Source organism: Peromyscus leucopus, chromosome 2 (assembly GCF_004664715.2).
Source record: "Peromyscus leucopus breed LL Stock chromosome 2, UCI_PerLeu_2.1, whole genome shotgun sequence".
Lineage (NCBI taxonomy): Eukaryota > Metazoa > Chordata > Mammalia > Rodentia > Cricetidae > Peromyscus > Peromyscus leucopus.
The window spans coordinates 68,182,902-68,205,900 of record NC_051064.1 but is presented as its reverse complement, the minus strand read 5'-3'; the positions used below and the strand labels follow the sequence as shown (position 1 = coordinate 68,205,900).

The 22,999-nt window shown below is 41.4% G+C and overlaps 1 protein-coding gene across 6 annotated transcripts in view; it reads left to right on the top strand.

Moving 5' to 3' along the window:
* Slc44a1 (solute carrier family 44 member 1) overlaps positions 1 to 22,999 on the top strand; it is a 188,473-nt gene that overhangs the window by 64,616 nt on the left and 100,858 nt on the right. For all 6 annotated transcript variants that reach the window (XM_028857757.1, XM_028857758.2, XM_028857756.2 and 3 more), the window contains exon 4: positions 18,257 to 18,393. In XM_028857757.1, coding sequence (XP_028713590.1) covers positions 18,257 to 18,393 — 137 coding nt within the window. The remainder of the gene's footprint in view (positions 1 to 18,256; positions 18,394 to 22,999) is intronic.

The following is a 22,999-nucleotide window of genomic DNA, read 5'->3' as shown; positions in this document are numbered from 1 at the left end:
ACCTGTAGTCCCATGGGATCCAGTGCCGTCTTCTGTACACACAGACAAAACATCCATATACGTAAAATACATAAACAACAAAGATTTCTCTGTGTAAAAAAAAGAACTTAAATTGCTTTAAAGGCGTTTCCTGCTTTAACAAACATGAAAATTCTAGTGATTTTATTTGGCCCTTAGCATGCGTTCACTGAAAGTCAGTTGTGAGTTACAGGCCACTTCTAGTGACAGTAAAATAGAAAGAGGCCTAAATGGCTGAAGAAGGGAGAGTTTTGACTTAAATTCAGTTTTCAGTGCTGCGCTCCTTTCTGTGGTCATTTTCTCTGGTTTGGAGTCTAAATCTGAGGGTCGAAACTGTACATATACTCATGAGATAAAGATATAATTTCTTACCTCATGGAAGTTATAATCAGGTAAAAAGAAAAAGGTAGACCTTCATAAAAATCACGCAGTCACCAATACTGGAGGAAATGGTGTTACCAGAGAAGTTTGAGGGCTCAGGAGCGTGCAATGGGAGAACAGGTCTGCCACCCAGTAGACCCAGTAAGTGACGCTGTAGTAGCATATCTATTGACATTGGATGCCTGTGTCCGTTATTAAGAGGAAAATAAGTTATGGAATGATATGTAGAGGCTAATTTTATTAATATATGACAAATGTAGAAATCAGTTATCGAATGACATGGAAATATTGATGCTGTTGTTGATCAATGGATAGGTTTTATTCTCTCTGAGTTATTTTTACACATGATATGTATTATGTGCATTAAATTAAAAATAGAGACATTCATAGTTCCTGTCCTTGAAGAGCTTATCTTGTAGCGAGGAAGACAAATGCAGGGGTAAACAATGGCAGCGGCGCCATCCTTTGACACCTTGTGACTCTGCTGTCCTGGCAGAGAGAGGAAAGTGGGGCACTTGGATAGAAGGACGAGAAGTGCCATTGTGTTAGTTTATTTATTGCTATTGCGACTAATTGCTCCAACCTAGTGATTGAAAACAATGGCGTTCTATGAACTGGAAGTCTGGGCCTTAGCTGGTTCTCGATCCCAGGTTTTTCTAAGGCCGAAATCAAAGCCGTGGCAGAGCTACGGTGCCTTCTTGTCAATCTGGGCAGTCAGCCACCTTCCTACCATATTTTAGTGCCAGTTCCATGTGGCTTTAGGACTGAGGTCCTCTTTCCTTGCTTACTATGCAAGGAGTTGTTTTCAGTGCCTAGCATCAACCGAAGTATCCTATACCTGTATGTGTGGTATATGAGGCCATTCCTCTGGTGACACTGGGTGAAGGTCTTCCCATTATGAGTCTTCCCTCGGGGCCGCTTCTTAGTTCTAAGAGCCTCAACCAGCGATGGAGGGCTTAGGAATTAGGTAGGTTTAGTCAGATGTGGAACCCCAGTTTGGTAGGTGGGGTCCTTGCAGGCCAGGCTAATGCAGGGTGAAGACTTGAAGCAGCTAAAACATGAGATATAGTCCCTTGATTCATCTTACTGCAGCTTGAGTTCTACGGGATTGTTTAGAGCAGCCAGCTGCTCACCTGCTTGTTCCCACAGTTTTAAGTGGGTGGATATGTTGTTCTCGGTCTGTGATATGTACTCAGCCATGAGCATTTTTGCTTTGCTTGGAAAGAAATCACCAACCCCAGTCTCCCATCAGATACTTTTAGTTGCCAACATTAGCTTGCTGCCTCTTCTGGTTTAGCATGAAATGAGAAAGAATACCCTAGATAGAGACCTCAAATGAACCTGCACTTGTAGATTCGTATCCCACAAGCATCATCAGCATTTGGAAATGGTAACACAGGATCAAAATGAAACTTGCTGTATCATTTATGCAATTTCCCCAAACTTGTTTTCTCTCATAGAAACCATTAGAAGTTGTAAAATCTAAATTTTCAAACAGGAAGTTTATGGAGGCATAGTTGGAAAGTACTTTTTGTTATATTTTGTGATCTCATTACTTTTTAGCTTTAATTTAAATAAAAAAAAAGTAACTTCTAGTGGGATTCTGCCCGTAGCATAATACTTGCTGTGGCTAATACTGATAGTAGTCTGCAAAGGACATCCGTTGTGTACTTCATCTTCAGGGAATGCAGGAGATGCAAGCCGAATGGTTTACAGATTCTAAATAGGGAAGTGGAAAGCTACTTAACAGAATGCGATCACATGAATGTAGCTCAGCAAGGCAGGGTGACTGGTTTCCTTTAATGCAGGACTAGTGTACACACTTGCCAGATCTGAGTTAGGCAGCTGGTGCATATGCTTGGTCTAAATTCTTTCTGTTAGAGTTGGTTCTGTGTTAACCTGGCACCATAAAGATTTTTAAAAAGCTTTTCTGAGACCTTTGTAACATACTTGGGAGAATCATTAACCACTTGAACTAGGAGTTTCATAGACATTGTTTTGCTCCTGCCCGTGGGTGTGAGTGTATCTGGGTCTTGAGTTGAGGGCACCTGGGGTGCTAAAAGGCATGAAGTTTTCGCATGGCCACCTTTACCTCTGATGCCAGTTGTAGATTCAGAGCTCAGCAATGACTCCTGGGCTCAGGTATTTGCCAGAAGAACTCAAAAAAGTCACTGAAAGCTTTTACAGCCATGCATCCAGTGTATTCCACATAAAGGATATGGGTTGGCCAGCAAAAGGAGTGCATTGTTTTTATCTGGGGAGAGAGGGAAGCAAGGTGGAGTTGAGCACATCATAGCACTGATGTGTAAAATACGGAGTGTGGACGACTAGGAAGCTCTTTGAACCCTGGCACATTTCATTGTGTCTGTATTGTATAGGTGACTTAGTCATTAGCTCTCTGCCTCACAAGTCAAATGGATACTATGTGATCCCAAACTCCTTGTCTACACGGTGATATTGGTCTTTCTAGAATAATCAGTCCCTAAACTATTCCTACAGTATCGTCCCTCATTATAAATCATGTTGTAAGACTGTGTGCCATGACCCAAGGCCCAGTTAAACAAAGACACTCCTCTTAGATGTAGAGAGAAACTCCCAGGAACCAAGAGCAAAGTTCAGCTCTCCCTCTGAATAAAGTTAAATTCTTACCTGCATACTGGTGGTCTAGATTGAGTTGGATTTTGCAAAGGGCACTTTCAAGAAGGAATTTTAAATATTTTTTATACTATGGTTTTATTGAGGTATAATTTACATATAATAAAATAATATACCCATTTAGAATTTTGGTGACAGTGTACAGTTAAGCACTGTCCACAATGATCCACACCTCTTGATGCTAGAAAATAGCCTTGTGCCCCTTTATCGTCAGCCCTTGCCCCATCCTGGGGAACCCAGGCAGCCACTGACCCACTTTTGGTCAGTGCCATTTTCCTTTTTCATAGGATTCTTAGACATGGAAACATGCCATACGTAGTGTTTTGTCTGCATCTTCTTTTTTTTCCTTGTTAGGTTTTTGAAATACATGCACCACCATATCTGGATTGTTTTTTGACTTTTTTCTTTAAACATAGCATAAAAATGTTATTAATATAATATTCATTCACATTTTGTAAATATACCAGTAGTTTAATTCTTTATAAATTGCTGAGTAATATTTTATTGTGCGACTGTATTATATTTTACTTATTCAGCGTTTTTTGTTTGTTTGTTTGTTTGTTTGTTTTAGTTAAAAAATACCCTTACCATGAGTGACACTAGTTTGGAAACATGTGGACATGATTTTGTAAGAACATATATTTCAGCATTCTTGGTGGATGCTAGAATTTGGATGTTCTCACACTTTTTCAAAGTGGTTACACTGTTGTTTGCATCTGTGTTAGGAAAAGTGTGAGGGTTCTAACTATTCTGTCTCCTCATGGCTTTTTGTATTGTCTATTTTTAGCTATTTTAGTGGGTGTATAATGGTGCCTCGTCTTATGGTTGTAATTCACATGTCACTTTTCAGTCTTTTCACTTGTTCTTAATCCCATATTCCCAATGACCAGCGACACTGAACATCTTTTAAAGTCATGATGGGCTGTTCACCTATCTTTTGTGAGGTACTTATACGTTTCACATTTTTTTTTTAAATGAGCATTGGTGTTTTGCCTGCATGTATGTCCTTGTGAGGGTGTCCCCTGAAACTGAGGTTATAGACAGCTATGAGTTGCCGTGTGGGTGCTGGGAATTGAACTCAGGTCCTGGAAGAGCAGCCATTGTTCTTAACCACTGAGCCATCTCTTCAGCGTCCCTTTCACATTTTTTAAAGCTATTTGGTTTTATAGAAGAATTTCAAGAATGACATAATCTCAATCCAAGTCCTTTATTTTCTGGATAGACTTTTGTTGGGTATATGTTTTGGTGATATTTTCTGTAGTCTATGTTTTATCCTTTTGTTTTTGTCGGAAAAGTGTGTGTGTGTGTGTGTGTGTGTGTGTGTGTGTGTGTGTGTGTGTGTTTAGGCTAGTGGTCAGTCTTAGGTGGTGTTTCTCATGATCCTCCAGCTTCTTTTTTTTTTTTTTTAGATATGGTCTAGCACCATTAAACTAGGGTAGCCCGTGAAGGCCAGAGCTCCTGCTGTCTCTGCCCAGTGTTGGCATTATGAGTGTCTTACCACACTGAGCTTTCACATGGTTCTGGGATTGATCTCAGACCCTCAGACTTGTGTGGCAAGCACTTACCATTGAGCCGTCTTTCCAGCTCTCCTAATGATATCTTGAAGAGAAAAGGTTTCAGTTTTGATGATCTTTTCATAGTCTGTGCTATTTCCTGTTCTAAGAATTTATTACTTTACCCCAAAGTCACAAAATTTTTTTCTATGCTTTATTTAAGAGCTTTAAATTTAGTCTCTCTCGCTGCGTCTGTGCTCCTTTATCCAGCACTCGTAGCAGACCTGGATCTCTCTGTTCGAGCCACCTGCTACCGTGTCCAGAAGGCGCAAAGTTACACAGAGAAACCCTGTCTCGAAAAAAAAAAAAAAAAAAAAATTTAGCCTCTCTCTCTCTCTCTCTGTGTGTGTGTGTGTGTGTGTGTGTGTGTGTGTGTGTGTTTTGTTTGTATGTTTTGGTTTTTTGTGTAGCCTTGGCTGTCCTGGAACTGGCTCTGTAGACCAGGATGGCCTTGAACTCATGGAGATCTGCCTGCTTCTGCTGGGATTAAAGGTATGCACCACCACTGCCCGGCTTTGTATTTTACACAATTTAGATGGTGTGAAGAAATAGTCGAGACTGATCCCCTACCATAAAGAAAGATGTGAGTGTTCCAGCAGCATTTATCAAAAAGACTTACTTTTCCCCTTGAATTACCTTGGCACCTTTTGTTGACAATTTATTTTAAGTTATAAAAGGAGTCTTGTAGGGGCAGCTACCAAGGTTATGTAGAGATAGAAGTAATTTACCTCAAACAAACAAGGATGCTGTCTTTCTTTGCATACCATTGTTCTAAATAACTAGTTATAGCAAATCGTATAAGAGATAAATGGAGTATGTGTATGCCATGAGAGAGAAAAATAATACTGTTTGCCAATGGCAAGAGGCTACAACATGGGCTGTTGAGGAGCTGCAACACAACATGCCGTAAACGAGATGCTTAAATTGCAGGTTATAAAACATATGCCTAAATGAATTCAGTCATTTATTTCATTATTATTCTGAAAATATAATACTTGTTTTTCCAGTCTATCTTTCTATACCTGAACATACACATGCATATTTATAAATTGCCAAGTGCAGAGAATTATAATATTTTAATAGAAGGAAAGCAGAACAATAATAAAAATAAAATCTCCTCCTAGTGGGTAGTCTCAATGCAATAAATACAACAATACAACCAGTGTTAATTTATAGACTTAATACAGTACCAGTTAAGACCTCAACGGGATAGTGAATTAATCCTGGTTGGTATAAATCATAAAATAAAAAGCAGATAAAATTTTTCTCGAGTGGTGAATGCTTTTAAAAATTATTCTTGTTTACAAAATAATTTCAGAGAATTAAAAGGAGCATGTATATTGTAAGACAGTGGACTGGTACATGAGAGGGAGAGATTGAGCTACATAATGGATGTGTCGAAGAGGTAGACCAGATGTCTAGGCTAACTGTAGTTACTGAAGTTGAATACCAAATGAGCTATGAATTTTCTAGCTTTGGAAACAGAAAGAGAAACTTGTGGGCTTCATCAGAAGTTAGAAACCCAAAAGCGATCAGGCAAACACTATAAGTGACCTAAATAGACTGGGTGAAAAACCATAAAAGATACTGGGTACTTTGAAGTCCACACACTGGGGTTTTGTGTGACTCTAGCTGAGATACAGAATGTAGGTAGAGGAGACTTTGATATTAGAGTTGTTTTCTTTTCATGTGTATGTGTGGTGTGTATCTGTATATACATGTTCTTGGGGGGGCGCGCACCTGTGTGTGTGTGTGTGTGTGTGTGTGTATACACATGTATGTACATGGAGTTCCAAGGTTGGTGTTGGGAATCTTCTTCCATCTTATTCTTTGAGACAGGTTCTCAGTTGAACCCAGACTCACCTATATAGTGAGTTATTAGTCAGCTTACTTTGGGAATTCCCTGTTCTGCTTTCCAAGGGTGGAATTACAGGCAGCCCAGCATGCCTGCCAGACATTTACATGGGTTCTAGGGATCTGAGCACTGAACTCTGGTCCTCTTGCCTCTAAAACAAGGCTTTAACTGCCCAGTCATCTCCCCAGCCCAGTTTTCAAGTGAGACCAGATACCCGTTGACAGGTTAAAGAAGAATGAGGCGAGCAGATGAGGCTTGCCAATCTTCTGATTTTTATCTTATATTTTTTAGATTTATCTTATTGTATGAATGTAAATGTTTTGCTTACATGTATGTCTGTGTAACACATGTGAGCCTGGTACCCACAGAAGTCATAAGGTATTAGATCTCCTGAACAGAGTTACAAATGATTGTGAGCTGCCATGGGGATGCTGTCAATTAAACCCAGGTCTTCAGCAAGAACAAGTGTTCTTAACCTCTGAGCCATCTCTCCAGCTCTGATTTTTAAATGTTGGCACTGAAAGGGTGGAGGTGTGACTCAGTAGTAGAACGCTCCCTAGCAGGTCCAAGGCCCTAAGTTCATCTCCACCCTGCAAAACAATAAACTGTTGGAAATTAATGTGCTGGCCAGAGGAGACATGGGACTGAGGATTTCTATTAAGATTATGAGGCTGTAGTTGCCATTGTTATATTCTTTCTAGGGAGGCAAAGGGAGGCGGTTTGATGTTCTAGACTATGTCATGTTCCAAGGTATATTGTAAGAACTGTCTAAATGTAGGTACATATAGTCATGGAAACAGAATAGAAATCATATATTAGAGCTCAAGAAGTAGAACTTATGAAAGCAACTATCATTTAACAAAAAAAAAAATACTGGGTTGGATAGTAATATAAAGGATGCTACATTTAGACCTATTTTAATGTCGTATCATACAAACTAAATTCCAGATGGATTAAATATTTTGAAGTGAATATTGTACATCATTGAAGAGAGGGGATAATTTGTACATTGTTGAAGCAATAAAGAAATTGAATAATATCAAGGTTGTCATGTTCGATTAAAATTTTGATTCTCTAATAAAAAGTTAAAAGCAATACAATGGAAACAGCATTTTCAGTTTTTATATGGTAAGTTGAATTGTTCAGGCAGTTGAGGATATCTTTCAGGGTAGATCATTGGAGAAGCAATTAAAGAGTTTGCACTGTAGGAAATAGCAACAGTAATATTTGGCCCAGAAAGCTTTGTTGGTAGTATGGACATGCAGTGGTGTTTTGACTAAATAAATGTGGTGACAGAGGAGCCTTAGCACAGTACCTGGAATTGTGTTAATTGCCATTGGAGATCTTCATTATCATCATCCTCTTTCAAAAGATGCTGGAAGTTGTCGCTGCTTCTGTTTTTAATCAAAGGGAAGGCATGGCTGTTTTAGCCCATGCTCCATGTATGTTGCTTACAAAGCTTGTTACCATAGCCTGCCCTGTTGATTCTCACCCTAGCCCTGGGAAGTGTTTCCATTTTTCCTCAGTGGAGGCTTTTAGGATTTACTCTCCCATAGTTCCAGAGTCACAGCTTGGTCTTTTCATTGCCTGTAATTACTCTACCTATAAAGTCAACCCAACCTAGTTGAGGCCCCCTTTTTCTGGCCGCTAGCTCGTCTTTCCAGTGTGCATGTGTTTTGTTTTGTTATCACTCCGTCCATTCTTCAGCTCTAGAATCGTTTGTCTCTAATTTTCTGCTCCTTTGTTGTCTCCTGACTGATCTTTTGACCTCTTTCACCCTTATTATTTAACTCTTTTCTTGTAATTTTTTTTCTTAGTGTTGTGACAGGATTTAGTACCTGAGTCTGCCTCATCATTCTGTCTTTGGTACAAATGGATAGAAATCTGTGATGGGCAAGAGAGTCAAGGGGGTGTTTCTCCAAAAGAACTGAAAGACAATATGCATAAATAGGCTTGTGAAAGACATTGAACACCATTAGCTACCAATGAAATACAAAGCAGAACAGAGAGTTATTCCTTTTTCATCCACTACAAGAGTGATAATTTAAAATCATTCTCTTGTATAGATATACCACAGTTTGGCTATTCATGTATCAGTTGATACACGTTTTTAAATGTGGACAAGGGTTTGGAGAAATTGGAGACTCATATTTTGCAATAGGAGTTTAAAATGGAACAGCTGCCTTGGTAAACACTGACCATTGCTCAAAATGCCAATCATGGTTACCATATGACCTAGGAAGTCCACTTCTCGAAACCTGCCTAGAAGAAATGCAAACACATGGATGCACAGAGATACACATCTGAATGTTGACAGCAATATGAGTGATAATAGCTTCCAAAGGGGGAAAATGGCACAAATTTGCATCAAGTGATGGATGAATACAAAATTGTGTTATATCCATACGATGGAATATTATTGGCCATAATAGGAGTAAAGATTGAAACATACACTGTAGCATACTGAACTTTGAACTTATGCTAAGTAGGGGTAGGAAATACAGAGAATTGAGCTAATAGATATGGGAGTTCTTTAGGGATGAAAATATTTCAGAATTAGATTTTTGTGATAAACAATTCAATAATATATACTTAAAAAAAAACATTGAACTAGCTAGACACAGTGGTACATGTAGTAGCTCTTAGGCCTCCCTATAGTCACAGTCCCTGGTCCTATAGTCAGTCCCTGGTTCTTTTTTTTTTTGGTTTTTCGAGACAGGGTTTCTCTGTGTAGCTTTGCGCCTTTCCTGGAACTCACTTGGTAGTCCAGGCTGGCCTTGAACTCACAGAAATCCGCCTGGCTCTGCCTCCCGAGTGCTAGGATTAAAGGCATGCATCACCACCACCCGGCTCAGTCCCTGGTTCTATAGTCACAGTCCCTGGCCCCACCTAAAGTCACAGCACTGAGAAAGCTTAGGTAATAAGGGGATCCTTGGACCAAGGAATTTGAGACCAGCCGGAGCAACTTAGTGAAACCCTGTCTTAAAAGGAAGTGGAACACACTTTGAAAAAGTGAACTTTATGGCATGTTACCATAAGAAAAATAAAAGGAAGTAAAATTAAAAATAAAAATAAAATCTTCTGCCATTGCCTCATGATATATGGCATTTTTTGGTGTGATTTCTTGAAAAGTTGAATTTGAGACTATTTCTTCTGACTGGTATAGGCAGTGAACTTGGCTTTTGTAGTGTTCTAGTTAGCTTTGCTAAGTAGTAAACTCATTTTCTGGTCGCTTTCATGAAAAAAATTTTTATAAAGTGTTTCATTTATTTTCTTATCTCAGTTTTGCACAAAATAGAATCAGTGGCTCTTGGATTTATTCTAATGTTTATTTCCCCTCCCTTTTTAAAAGATTTTCTTAGATGTGTGTGTGTGTGTGTGTGTATGGCCGGCCTGCATAGCCGGTGGAGGTCAGAAGAGGTCATTAGATCCCTTGGAACTGGAGTTAAGGATGTTTGTGAATCACCATGTGTGTGCTGAGCACTGAACCCGGGTTCTCGGAAGCTCATAAGGGCTGCACCATCTCTCCAGCACGTTTTCTCCCTCTCTGGTACCCGTGTAAGGAGGAGGCAGACACTCTAGCTACATAGGAGGATTGATCTTTGCTTCTGGCTTATCCATTTGCATGTTTTTGTTTGTAATGTAAATATGCCGAGAACATCAAACTGGGACTTTCCAAAGGTGAGCATGGTGTTTATCCCACTGTGCTCTGTGTCTTCCTGCGTACCCGCTTTGTCTGTGTGTTTGGAGACTGTCTTGCTCTGTTACTCAAACTGTTCTCAAGCTCTCCATACTCCACCCTCATGAGTACTGGGATTATTGGCATTGGCCACAGTGCCCAGCACTCATTGTTTTTTTTTTTTTTTTTGTTTGTTTGTTTGTTTTTTGGAACAGGTTTATAAACCTTAATGGCCCAAACATCCTGGTCAGAATGAATGCTCTTCTCTTCTTCTCCTTATCATGTTACCACATTTCCTTTCTTGTTCCTGAGTACTTTTGAAATTCTCACCCCAGTCAAAGGCATCATTTCCTGATACACATCCTATAGCCTCCCTCCCCACCCCACCCCCACCCTGTCTAACTCACCCATTGTTCATTTTCCACATGACAGCAAGGGAGCTCCCAGTGGTTCCCCAGCTTTAGGATGAACTCCGAACTGTCCCGATTCTTGGATATCTTTAAGGCCCGTGGTCCAGCTGCCATGTCCCTGCTTAGCCCTTGCATCTTCCTTTGCAGTCCATATCGGCCATGCTGACCTCTTCCACGCTCTTCCCTCTGTGGCTGGACCTCTGCTCCCACCTCCTTCCCTCGACGCCTGGCTGCCTCTTACTCATTCTTGGTTCCTGTGCTTCTCTCGTCTCGAGATACCTCCCAGCTCCTCTCAAAAAGACCCGTCTGATCCAGCCCCCCCCCCCCCCCCCCTTTCCCAGCATTTATGTGGCCTGCAACTCTTTTAGTCCTCTGTACCATGAAATCTGGTCAGGGAGACGTTGTAATCTCTTTTGTGGTTGTTTTGGTTTAGTTTCTGAGATAGGATCTTGCTGCATAGCCCTGGCTGGCTTTGAATTCTGTAGGAAGCCTAGGCTGCTGGCCTTGAACTTGAAACCTTCTGCCTCAGCCTCCCAACTACTGGGATTAGAGGCCTGAGTCACATGCCAGCCTGACTAGTATTGGCAAGTTTGTAATTAAATCTCTTGACCCTGTCATCTGGCAGAGGAGGTGTTTAAAATTTTTATGTTGAATATCTGAGAGTGTTTCCATCTTCCCTACTTCCTTTCCACCTCATTTCTACCTGGCAAAATTCACACAATTACCATCTATTTAGTGATTCAGTAAATGATTGTGGCATTCCTTCCTCATTCCAGGCATTATTTAAGCACTGAGGATATAGAAATGGATTAGATAGTCAACCAGCTTTGCTCTCCTAGAGTTGATTTCTAGTGGTAGAGACAGATAATAAAACAGATAAATGACTTAAATATACAAGGCGTGAATGGAAGGGTTGAGGAGCAAACAATTTTTTTTAATTTTATAATTTAATTTAATTTTACATATCAGCCATGGATTCCCCTGTCCTCCCTCCTCCTGGCCCCCCTCCCCAGCCCACCCCCCATTCCCACCTCCTCCAGGGCTAGGACTCCCCTGGGGATTCAGCTCAGCCTGGTAGATTCAGTCCAGGCAGGTCCAGTCCTCTCTCCCTTCACCCAGGCTGAGCAAAGTGTCCCTATGCATAGGCCCCAGGCTCCAAAAAGCCAGCTCATGCACTAAGGACAGGTCCCGGTCCCATTGCCTGGGGGCCTCCCAAACAGTTCAAGCTAATCAACTGTCTCACTTATCCAGAGGGCCTGATCCAGTTGGGCGCTCCTCAGCTATTGGGGTTTTTTTGGTGTGTGTATGGGGGCAGGGTCTCACAACCTAGTTCAGGTTGACCTCAGATTAGCACTTTCCTGCCTCCACCCTTTTGTCCCTGATGCTGGCACTAATCCATTTATGACAGCAGTGCATGATCATTGGTCACCCCTTAAAGCTCCATCTTCCTAATGCTGTCACAGTGACAGATTTCACTTGGTGTTTGATTGGTATTTGATTGTTGGTTTCGTTTTTTGCTTGAGGGGGATCGGACCTTCACATACACACTAGGCAAGTGCTATACCACGGCGCTACATCTGCACCTTTGGACGTGGAATTCTGAGGGACAGATACTCAAAGTATAGCAATATAAGTGCTTCTGGGGAGGAGGGGGGACTGTTGCAAACATTGTACAACCTCCTGGGTCACTATCTACAGTTCATCACTGTTCTCCACATGTCTCTCTTAATTGCTTTGTTCCACAATGCTGGGGCCAAACATGTTTTAGTTACGTGTGTGTTGTAGCTAGCTGGGTTAGCTTCATTTGGATGTGCTGCTCCCACAGTTCTGTGGACTATGTAAGATGGCCCTCCTTGGGGCACTTGGTACCCAGCCTGGTGAGATGCCTAGACTTGTCTTGCTGCAGTCCTTCCTTCTTCCACATAGGAAACAAGAGGTCTCTCTGGGCAGAACTTACTGTGGGTGGAGTAGAGATCTTCAGGCTCTCTGCAGCCTATATTTAGCATTAGCAGGAGACTTGCCTTGCTGTTGTGTTTTTCCTTTTGGTGATTCAGTAAGGGCAACACAGTCTGCAGAAAGGGGCTATAAATTATCAGTTGATTCCAGGTAATAATTGGACAAATGATCAGACTCCATTTTTATTCCCCTCTGGGGATGACATGTGTCAGGAATCACTAAAGCAGAAGGCATCCGAGGGGCTTCTCTGCCAGCTTCCCAGCTTTAGCGTGGCAGTGCTTGATTAGAGAGGAGAGAAGCCAAATTCGGCAGGAGGCGGCCAGCAGACCTGGTATCTGCTTGCCACCTCTTGCTCCAAAAAGCCTTGCTGCAGAGTTGCCATGGCAGCAGGAGGCAATTTAATGGCAAGGGCTCATCTCTGGAACCGCACCGCTGTGCCCCAGCCTTTCCCTCTGGCCTTCAACTTGATCGCGGGTTACACCAGGGCCTTATTGTGAGGTGGCCGTGTGATTACACATTGCCTTATGGAGCAGAGTGTAAGATCTCCTGGATTCTGAGGACAGCCGTCTCTTGTCCCCGCTTTTCCTTGGCACATACCTCTTTGATGTTCCACCCTGTAGTCAGCCCTATCCGATTATTTGCAGCTCCTTAAATATGCTCTTTCATGCTTCTGCACTTTTAGGCATGCGGTTTCCTCTGCCTGGAGTGCTCCTTTCCCCATCTGTCTGGAAAATTCCTACTCGGTTTCAGAACGCGGCTTAGATTCCTCCTCCCCTCCCTAATGCTTTCTCCCACCCTCTTCCCTCCATGCAGAACTATAATACAGTTTCTGCTGCCTTTTCAACCTCACACTCATCATGTGGTTTTGAAATGACTAGTTGTATTTCTGTCTCTTTTTTCCTGCAGTCTGTAAGTTATTTGCATTCAGAATTTGTGCTTTGTGGATTTTGTATTGAAAAGTCTTTTCCTGGGAGTAAATACTTAGCAATGTTTGCGGAATAATGGGATGCTCTTCTGTGAATGAAGTCCCGTTTAGTGCTTATCATTGAGTGCTGTTCCCCACAAGATAAACTACCGGATCTTGATCGGGTGGGGTCCCTCCTGCTACAGACCTGATCTAACCAGTCAGTCATCATTGGTCTGTAGCTGACTGTCCCTGTCATCTCTCTCCCATTGGGATTGGAAGAATAACACTTGTGGGTCAGACTTTAAGTCCATGTGACCTCCAGTTTTCACCTGCCTTCTAGAGTCTTGCCTTAGCTGTTGAATTATGGGTTGTGAGGACACAGCCTCCAATGCTTTGCAACATGCAGTAACCTCTTGGTAAATCTCATTTCCTTTACCTTCTCTGGTCTTTGGTGAAGATAGTAAAAGCAGGATAGAGGTTTAAGCTACCTTTAAACCTTCTATGGCATCATATAATTGGGTTTCATCTTCTTGCTCCAAGCACAGCTTTTAAAGTCGCCTCTTTCCTGTGGCTCTTCTCCATTTCCCGAGCATCAGTGGTTTAGTGCTCCGTTCTCCATTGTGGCCTCATCTCATGTTTGATGCATGTGTCCTCCTGTTGACTGTGCAGACAGACCACACTGTATTTACATATTCGTCCCTTTCCTTTCGGACATAATTTGGTGTTGTATTTCCAGACTTTCAAGTTAAAGTGGATTTATTTTGTATCTTTCTCAAATAATCCCAGAAGCTACCTGGACTGGAGCGTGTATTTATACCCCTCCCTCACCAGCCCCTATAGCACTTCCTCCCCAGTACAGCCTGGGCTCTTTGTGGTTTGTTTCCCGTCCCCATTGCCCTTTTTTTTTTTGTTTTGAGCCTAGCCTTTAGTGACTGAGGCATCTCTCCAGCCCCCATCACACTTTTAAGTTTAAAGCTTGCCTAGGCGTTTTGCAATTCCCTATGCAAATGTCTTTTCTGGACCACCTGAGCATGCTGTGTGTATACTGTATGTGCCAGTGCCTGCAGGTGTCCAGGCTGTTCAGTTTCTGGAGTATTCTCATTGTTTCTCATCCTTCCTTCATTCCCACTTGGGGTATTCTTTTTATTCTAGGTCCTCTAAAAGATGTGCAACTTAAACAAAGCTGTTTCTGAGTTATTAATAGATTTGAGCTTCTACAACATTCCTGTGCCATAGGCTGGATGGATTTAGGATAGGCTTTGAGATGGATACTGTTTTGTTGCATCTTATCCTGTGTCTCTTGGTTAAAAAACATTCTCTATAGTTGTTGGTGAGCTGAAAATTAGACCCCTTTATTTTCATGCAAAGTATTCCAAGGTGCAGTGCCGTCTTTGGAGCTGTGGGTTATACTGAACCCTCTGGGTACCTCTTATTTTCCTTCTATGAGTGCATACCTATAATAAAGTTTAATTAATAAATTAGACACAGTAAGAAACTGACAATAACCATGAAATAGAGCAATCATACCAATAACTGTAATAAAAATGATTCAAAACTTATAAATTGCTTATTTCTGAAAAATTCCTTTTACTATTTCCTGACTTTGGTTGGCCATAGGTATCTAAAACCACATGGAATGAAGACTGTGATAAGGGGCACTATTGGAGGCCTACCTGCTGGTGCTAGCCTTATTTGTAAATAGAGTTGATAGATAGCTTATTGCACTGTCAAAGGGAGAGAAAGCTCTCCATCATCCAAAAGGCATTCGCACAGAACCAAGGGCCTGTAAGTAGCTTTTCACAGTGTTAGTGTGTGTGACTTAGATCTAATATGTTCTTAGGTATGTGTACTAAGCATGTATATTAGCATACATTTCTGAAGATGCCTGTAGCTGAAAATTTCCCTGTGTCCCACCTGGTCCACAGCCGCTCAGACCCAAGTAAACACACAGAGGCTTACATTAATTAAAAGTGCTTGGCCATTAGCTCAGGCCTACTACTGACTAGCTCTTACATTTAAACTCAGCTCACTTCTGTTAATCTATATGTTGCCAATTGTTCTGTGGCTTTACCTCTGTGCCATTACATGCTGCTCCCTGGACAGCAGGCTGGTGTCTCCTGACTCAGCCTTCCTCTTCCCAGAATTCTCATTGTCTGCTTATCCCACCTATACTTCCTGCCTGGCTACTGGCCAATCAGCATTTTAGTAAACCAATGTATAAAAGCATTTTCAACAGCAGATGTCATTTAAAATTACATTTTGGTTCTATGGGTATTGGGTTTTCTGAAACCTTGCACTTAATCTATAACCAACAGTGGTAATGTGATAGTGATCGATAGACATTGTAGAATTCCACTCACCTTCTTAAGCCATTTTTGGTTTACTTGACCTCTTCTGGGGGCTTCTTAGTTCTTACCTTAAAGTAGACTATAGAATAAATAGTATATAGTTTTATAAAAAGGGAAACTGAGGCTAAGAAGGAAAAATGTTTTCCTTAAGCTAGGCCAAAGAACTATTGGAGGGAAGACTGAAAACAGAGGATGGTATGGACTTATAATCTCAGCTGTTTGAGAGGCTGAAGCAGGAAAATTGTGGGTTTAAGATGCAGTACCTTCTCAGAAAAAAGAACCAGGACACAAGCTCAGGTTGCTGTAACCAAGGCACAGTACAAGATTGCCTCCCACTCCCAAGTACAAACTGCTGCGGTGTTTCAGCCTATAAACTAAATGCAGCCAGGACAGTTTTAGCATTGGAAGGGGCAGAAGCAGGACAGCCAGACAAAATTTCTGTTCTCAGGAGGTTGTCCTTGATCTAGCCCTGTCCCAGCTGTGAGGCCTGGTAGCCTCTGTTTTTCTTTCCTGGTCTCTAAACTTGTTTTCTACTGTCATGTGACTTCTCTGGATACTTCTCAAGGCATCACTTATCATTAAGAACTATATATTCAGTCATTCTCTCCCCACCCGCATTCCACTGTCTCCATAGAAACACACCACACTCTTGTGTGGCACTAATAAGTACATACACAGAGTTTTCAAGAGTGTCTGGCACATACATGAGCATTCAGTAAGCATTGGCTCCATTCTTCACTGCTGTTGTAGATAGCACTTGTCACTGGTGGTGGCAGAGCTGGTTGATACACGCTCTTCCAGGACACGAGGGTTCCCACACAGATTCTGGCTGTGTGCGGTTCATTGTCTGGGGTCCTAGGAACAGACACACTGAGTCAGATGCATGGGCCAGATGCAGCGAGAAGCGGTGAGAGGCTGCTTGTGTCTACCAAGGGTTCCCAGCAACTGTTCTCTCTGTGCCTGCCTGTACTAACTACCTCCTTGTTTTCAGCCATGGAAGCTGTCCATGAACTCTGCTTCCAAATCACATCTGGCTTCTTTGAATTCTTTTCATCTGTTTGGAACACTAGTCATTCTAGAGTCTCTAAGAGCGTGTTGACTGGTACTACAGCTTAAACTTCCCCTTCTTGCTGGTCTCCTGGATGGTCTCTTGGCTGCCCTGTGCCATGCAGTTTTATTATCCCCCGTCTGTAGGGGCTGGAGAGATGGCTCAGTGGTTAAGAGCACTGGCTGTTCTTCCAGAGGACCCCAGTTGAGTTCCCAGCACCCACATGGCATCTCACAACTGTCTGTAACTCCAGTTCCAAGGGGACCTGACAACTTCACACAGACACATATGCAGGCAAAACACCAATGCACTTGAAATAAAAATAAATTGCTCCATCTGTGAAGGCTTCTCTGGTGCCTTCTGCACCGTTTTTGTGGTATTCTTTTACAGTACCCATCTTATGTGTGCATTGGCTTTATTCTCTTGCTTTTTAGATTTGGGGCTTCGTCCTGTTTCTTCACTCGATTATAGCCAAAGGCTGAGAAAAGTAATCACCTAATTTTTATGTTTAGTTGTATTTGTAGTGTAGATTTAAGTGGTTTATGGGAAAAGCCATTACTTTGTAAAATCCGCTATGGACTCAGGAAAAAAAAAAAAAAAATGTACCAGGGCTGGTGTTCTTTAACTTTGTGCTCAATGAGACATTCCTTGTTATTCTCCATCCCGTGGTCTGCAACACCACACTCTGTTTATCTTGTGGGAGGATGGTTGGCAATCACTTCTCTGGGAGAGGTTGTAATATCTGTTGAATTCTGTGATTTCCACCTAAGTTTCCGCCTTTAAAAAATGTAATTATACAAAAGTACAGAGGGCATAATGTAGGATGTGTGTATTGTTTTTATGTAACTGCTGTGAATTTTTTAAAAAATAGAAAGTATTTAATGTGGATATTCCAATTAAAATGTAATCTGTATTATTTTTAGAAAGTGAGAATCCTGAAAAGTAAAGAAAGGAAGTTAAAAACTCCCATAGGTGGCTGTAATGTTGCTGTTTATTTTTCTAGTTTTCATTCAACTCTCCATTCATAGCAGTGCATTTTCATTAATATACACATTTCCATTTTGATAATAATATTCATTAACCAGAGTTTGTAGTTTCCATGGAAACTGCAATATATGTTAAATCACAACATTGGGATATTCTAATAGTGTTTGGTGTAAGATTAACAAAGCAAGAAAACGATGGTTTCTGACAATAAAATCTGCACATTATAAAATGTAAACATTAGGAAAAGGAATCCTGAAAACTGTAAAGTGCTTCAATTACTCCATCCTCTCTATTAGCATTATAAGTCATTGTTTTCAAAACTTTCACTGATGGTTCTATTTGAGGAATGCTGATTGTGAAGCTCAGTGGAGTCTGTCCTGCTTTGGGGATTAATTGAGTGTGCAGTGAACCATATGTGTTTTGCGAAATAATATCTTGGTTCTTTTCTCCATGCTTTAGGTATGTGTTCTTTTTGGATCCATGCAATCTGGACTTGATAAACAGGAAGATCAAGTCTATAGCACTGTGTGTAGCAGCATGTCCAAGACAAGAGTTGAGAACCTTGAGTGACGTCCAGAAGTTTGCAGAGATCAATGGTGAGATGTTAGGCTGTCCAAGTGGACACTCTGGTCATCTGTCTCACTGTTAAATACTATATGTTTGTATTGCAGTATACATTTGTCCTCATAGTAAATATATCGTAAAACAACCTTAAAGAAGGAAAAAAAAAAACTGAAGTGGTTTTAGATTTTCTAGTTTAAAATGCTAGCGTCAACTCAGTGAGATTGTTAAAACTCTGGATTTGCTGGGTGCCGTGGTGTGTGACTGTCACCCCAGCTACTCAGGAGGCCAAGGCAGAAGGATTGCTTATCCTAAGTGCTAAGACAATACAGCAAGATCTCTTGTCTCAAAAAACAAAACTGAAATAGATCGTCTCACACCTTTATTGAAAAAGAAAAGAAAATAGTAGAATTTCCCCAGGGTGAGATGTTTCCTAGGGAAATTCTGAGTAGGTCCTTGTGATGTGGAAATTTATATATTTTTAAAATAAATGCTTTGGTACTTTTGGAGACCTTTTGGATACTTTTTCTTTTGCTGTTTTGAAATTGAGCTGGTTGAATGGACTGATGACCCTCTTGCCTTGACCTCTACAGCCCAGTGCTGGAATTACAGGTGAATGCTACTCTGCAGGTGACCCAAGTGCACTAGAGAATCATTTGGAATTATTAGTATACTCTATGTAAAGTTCAGGTTTTTCCCTTTTTCCAAGTCTTGTTTAAATCTCTCAGTCTGTCTCCCCTCCCTCCTTCCCCCTCAGACTATGTTTCATCCGTGGTTAACAGTATAATATATGCATGTGTAAAAGCAAACAGTGCAAGTTACAGGAATGAATATAAAGAACTATAATCAAATTTCTGCCGTCAGTTCCTTTTCAGTATGCTGGTGTACGTATAATTTTATGTTCTGCTCTTAAATTTAATGTTATGTCATGACCTTTTCTAAGAATAGTTTTGAGGAACGTGGAGGTTGAAAGTTGGGGATTGGCAGAGAATGGAAGCAGAGCCAGTTCGCTGCAGTCAGTTCTGCTCTTTGGAAACCCTTATTTCCAGGGGCCGCAGTTCTCTTTGGATTATGTTTAAAGTCACTCTTTGTGAAGAACCGCATATGAATGGCCCCTCTGGTTCTGGTTCGTGTCTTTTATCCTTCCTGAGGTTCCATGTTTGTATTTTGAGTGTAGGGCTTTCTCAGGCCTTCCTGGCTGCCTAAATCCAAGGCTATGACTAGGTCCTTGGAACAACAGTTGACTCGGGTATTCACCCCGCATAGCATGTAGCTGGCCAGAAAAAATGCCTGGAGTCATAACCAGGCCTATTCCTGCATGGCTTCAGATTCTTCCCGACAGGATGCTGGTCCTCCAAGGGAAGAAGACGGGTGATATCCTTGACCACCTCGTGCCCTTAATACAGATGGTGGAAAAGTCACGGACTGGTGAGGATCTGAATTCTCATTCAGTTTTGGTCACTGGCTTCATAATAAGAGATAAAAGAGCTTTCTGAGCCCAGATGTCCTCAAACAAATAAACATGAGGCTATGTGAAGAATCCCAAGTGTGTGATGGGCACTGAATGAAAAGGACCCATACTTCTCAAGAGCTCATTTTCGGTGCCCATGTACCACCCCACATTTGCCTTGCTCAGCCCTATGCCGCCAGCGTCAGCTTGTAACTTACCAGACCCCATCTTAGGTGGGGTGTGGTCCCGTAATCACAGATACCCAACTGGTGGTGTAGGTTAACAGTACAGGCTCTGAGGTACATTGTTTGCATTCAGCTGTTGCCTCTTCAGCTTGGTAGCTTTGAGACTCTGAAAAAGTTGTTTGACCTCTCTGTGCCTTAGCCCCTCATCTGTCATATAGGGCAGTGTCTGTACCCAGCATACCTTATTTGGATTTTTTTTTGATAAATCAATGCATGAAAAATATTGATAAGTATAGCTGGCAAAAAAAGTTGGTGTTAGCTGCCACCCTTACCATTCTTCTTCTCCCAGTAGAATGTAACACTCTTCCCACATCCAGCCTCTCCACCAGTTCTTTAGATCAGTGCTTCTCAACCTTTCTAATGCTTCGACCCTTGAATACAGTTCCTCATGCTGTGCTGACCCCCAACCATACAATTAACTTCATTGCTACTTCATAACTGTGATTTTGCTGCTGTTATGAATTGTAAATGTCTGTGTTTTCCGATGGTCTTAGGCGACCCCTGTGAAAGGGTCATCGGACACCCCCCCTCCAAAGGGGTCTCAACCCCCAAGTTGAGAACCACTGCTTTAAATACAGCTGCTATATAGCAGGCGTATATGTTGTCAGAGTTCTCAGTCAGCACTCATCCATTGCTCTGAACTCATCAATGGTACAAGATTAAGAACTCGTACAAGATATGACACTCAGAGCCACCATTCATTCTTAAACTGTCTTCCAATGTGTTCTCTCAAGCATACTGGATGTGAGTGTTGGTGCCTTGAACCTGAGCTGTCTCTGGGAGTACCAAGTGAAGGCTAATTCCTTGTCCTCTGTGTGACCTGCTTTTGTGATCTCTTGAAGAGAATTGGTCTGTACCTTGCTCTGACATGCTTTGTTTCAAGTCAGTATCCTTATAAGTAAATGTGATACTGAAGTGTGGTCTTAAGAAGATACTTCCAGTGGAGTTTGTAGCTTTGTGTTTCAGAAGTATGTATTAATAAATATTTTAGCAAATAGTAAGTACCCCTAGGCTTTGGATTTGGTTTGTATAACAAATAATAAAGAATCTGGGCATGTTGCTGTATGCCTCTAAATCCCAATCCTTGAGAGGAAGAGGCAGGAGGATGGCTATACCAGGATGGGCTACATAGTGAGATCACAAAATACAACAACAATAATAATGACAGCATCTAAAAGCACAGCAACAGTAACAGGGCGGCGACAACAGTAACTTTAATTGCAAGCATAAAACTTTATTAAGATCCCCCAAAAGAGGAAACTTTGTTGTAGGTGCCCAAATACCTGCTTTAATAGCAAGCCCTAAATTGGAATTCCTGAATGTCTCAAAAGACCTTCCACTGTTCTTCAGATGGGTGACACGAAGCTGGACCCGATGAGCTGTAATCCCAGTGTTACCACCATCACCAAGAGAGGTCCTTCTCATGTCTTGTGTTAGCACCCTTCCTCTTTGGTCCTTGTAACTTTTGTTTTTGTTGGTGTCTGTGCCTCTGTACACAGTTGTGTCTGTTAGGAAGTAAAGGCCCTTTGAGCTCATGTTTATAGACCTCAGTAATTACTTTCAGAGAGGAGCTTTCTGTAAGAGATGATGCAGGTGTAAGTGGGAAATCTGAAATCTCTAGAAGAGAATAATTACAAGTCCATGAAAAAGCTTGGTTAATAGAACTATTAGAACAAAGCATAGGTGAAAGCCTCAGGGGATTGAATTTCACAATACTTTCTTGAATGGCTCCAAATAACACCAGAAGCATAAGAAATGAAAGAAGGAAGTAGAATTGGATTATGTCAGAATTGAAAGTTTCATACAAGCAGGCCTGGTGACTTGTGCCTGTAATTTCTGCACTTAGGACGCTGAGGAAGGAGGATGGTTACAAGTCCAAGTCTGGTACTGGCCACATGGCAAAACGTTGTCTCAGGAAAAATAAAAAATAATAAATCACAAACTTTTATTCAAGAAAGGACAAAATCAACAGAGTCAAGTCAACTCATAAAACAGAAGAAAATATTTGCAAGTCTTCTATCTGGTTGGTGATTACTATCCAGACCATGTCATAGCCATTTTGGTTCTCAGAGGTTTCAGTCAACACTACTCCATTGCTCAGAAACCCTGTATGTCTTATCTGGCACTTGGAGTTACAGTCTAGTGTTAGACTAGCTTTCAACATGTCCTCTCAAACATACTGGATGGGAGTGTTTGTGCCTTTAAGATGCACCATTCAAAAGAAAATCACCGTGTGATGGAGTTCTAGAAAAATCAGAACTGTTTTGTCACTGCTGATGGGAATACAAAGTAGTTTGGCTGCTGTGGAAATGTGGGAGTCCCTTTAAATTAGCAGTGTCCCTTCTGGGTATTTATTTGAAAGAGTAGAAAGCAGTATCTGAAGAAATAGTGGCACACCCATGTTTACTGCAGCATTATTCACTGGTCACAAGGCAGAAATAGCGAGGCTGTCCATGGACCGGTTAACAGATTAAGAAAAGTTTCAAGTTGAACATGGTGGTTCGCATCTCAGAAAACAAAATGAAGAAAGAAAGTGTGTTAATATTCATAAGATGAAATTATTCATCTGGAAGGAAGAAGTAAATCCAGTCACAGGCGACAGTTGTTCATGGTTGGAATGAGGATATGTCATACTAAGAGAAATAAGCCCTCCACAGAAGGACAAACAGTGCTGGAAAATCCACATAGTTGAAGTTCCTAGGGTGGTGAAGTTCATCAAGACAGAGAGTAGAACGGTAGATGATAGGGCTGTGATGGGGGTAAAGTAGGCAGCTGTTGTTTAACTCCTAAAGAGTCTCAGTTTCCTACGAAGAGAGTTCTAGGGATGGATCGCGGTGCTGGTTGAAAACACTGTGACTGATGTTACTGACTGTGTCCCCACAGATAGTTAGCACTGTAACGTTCATGTTACCTGTGTTTTATCATAGTTTTTAAAAGTTCTTGAAA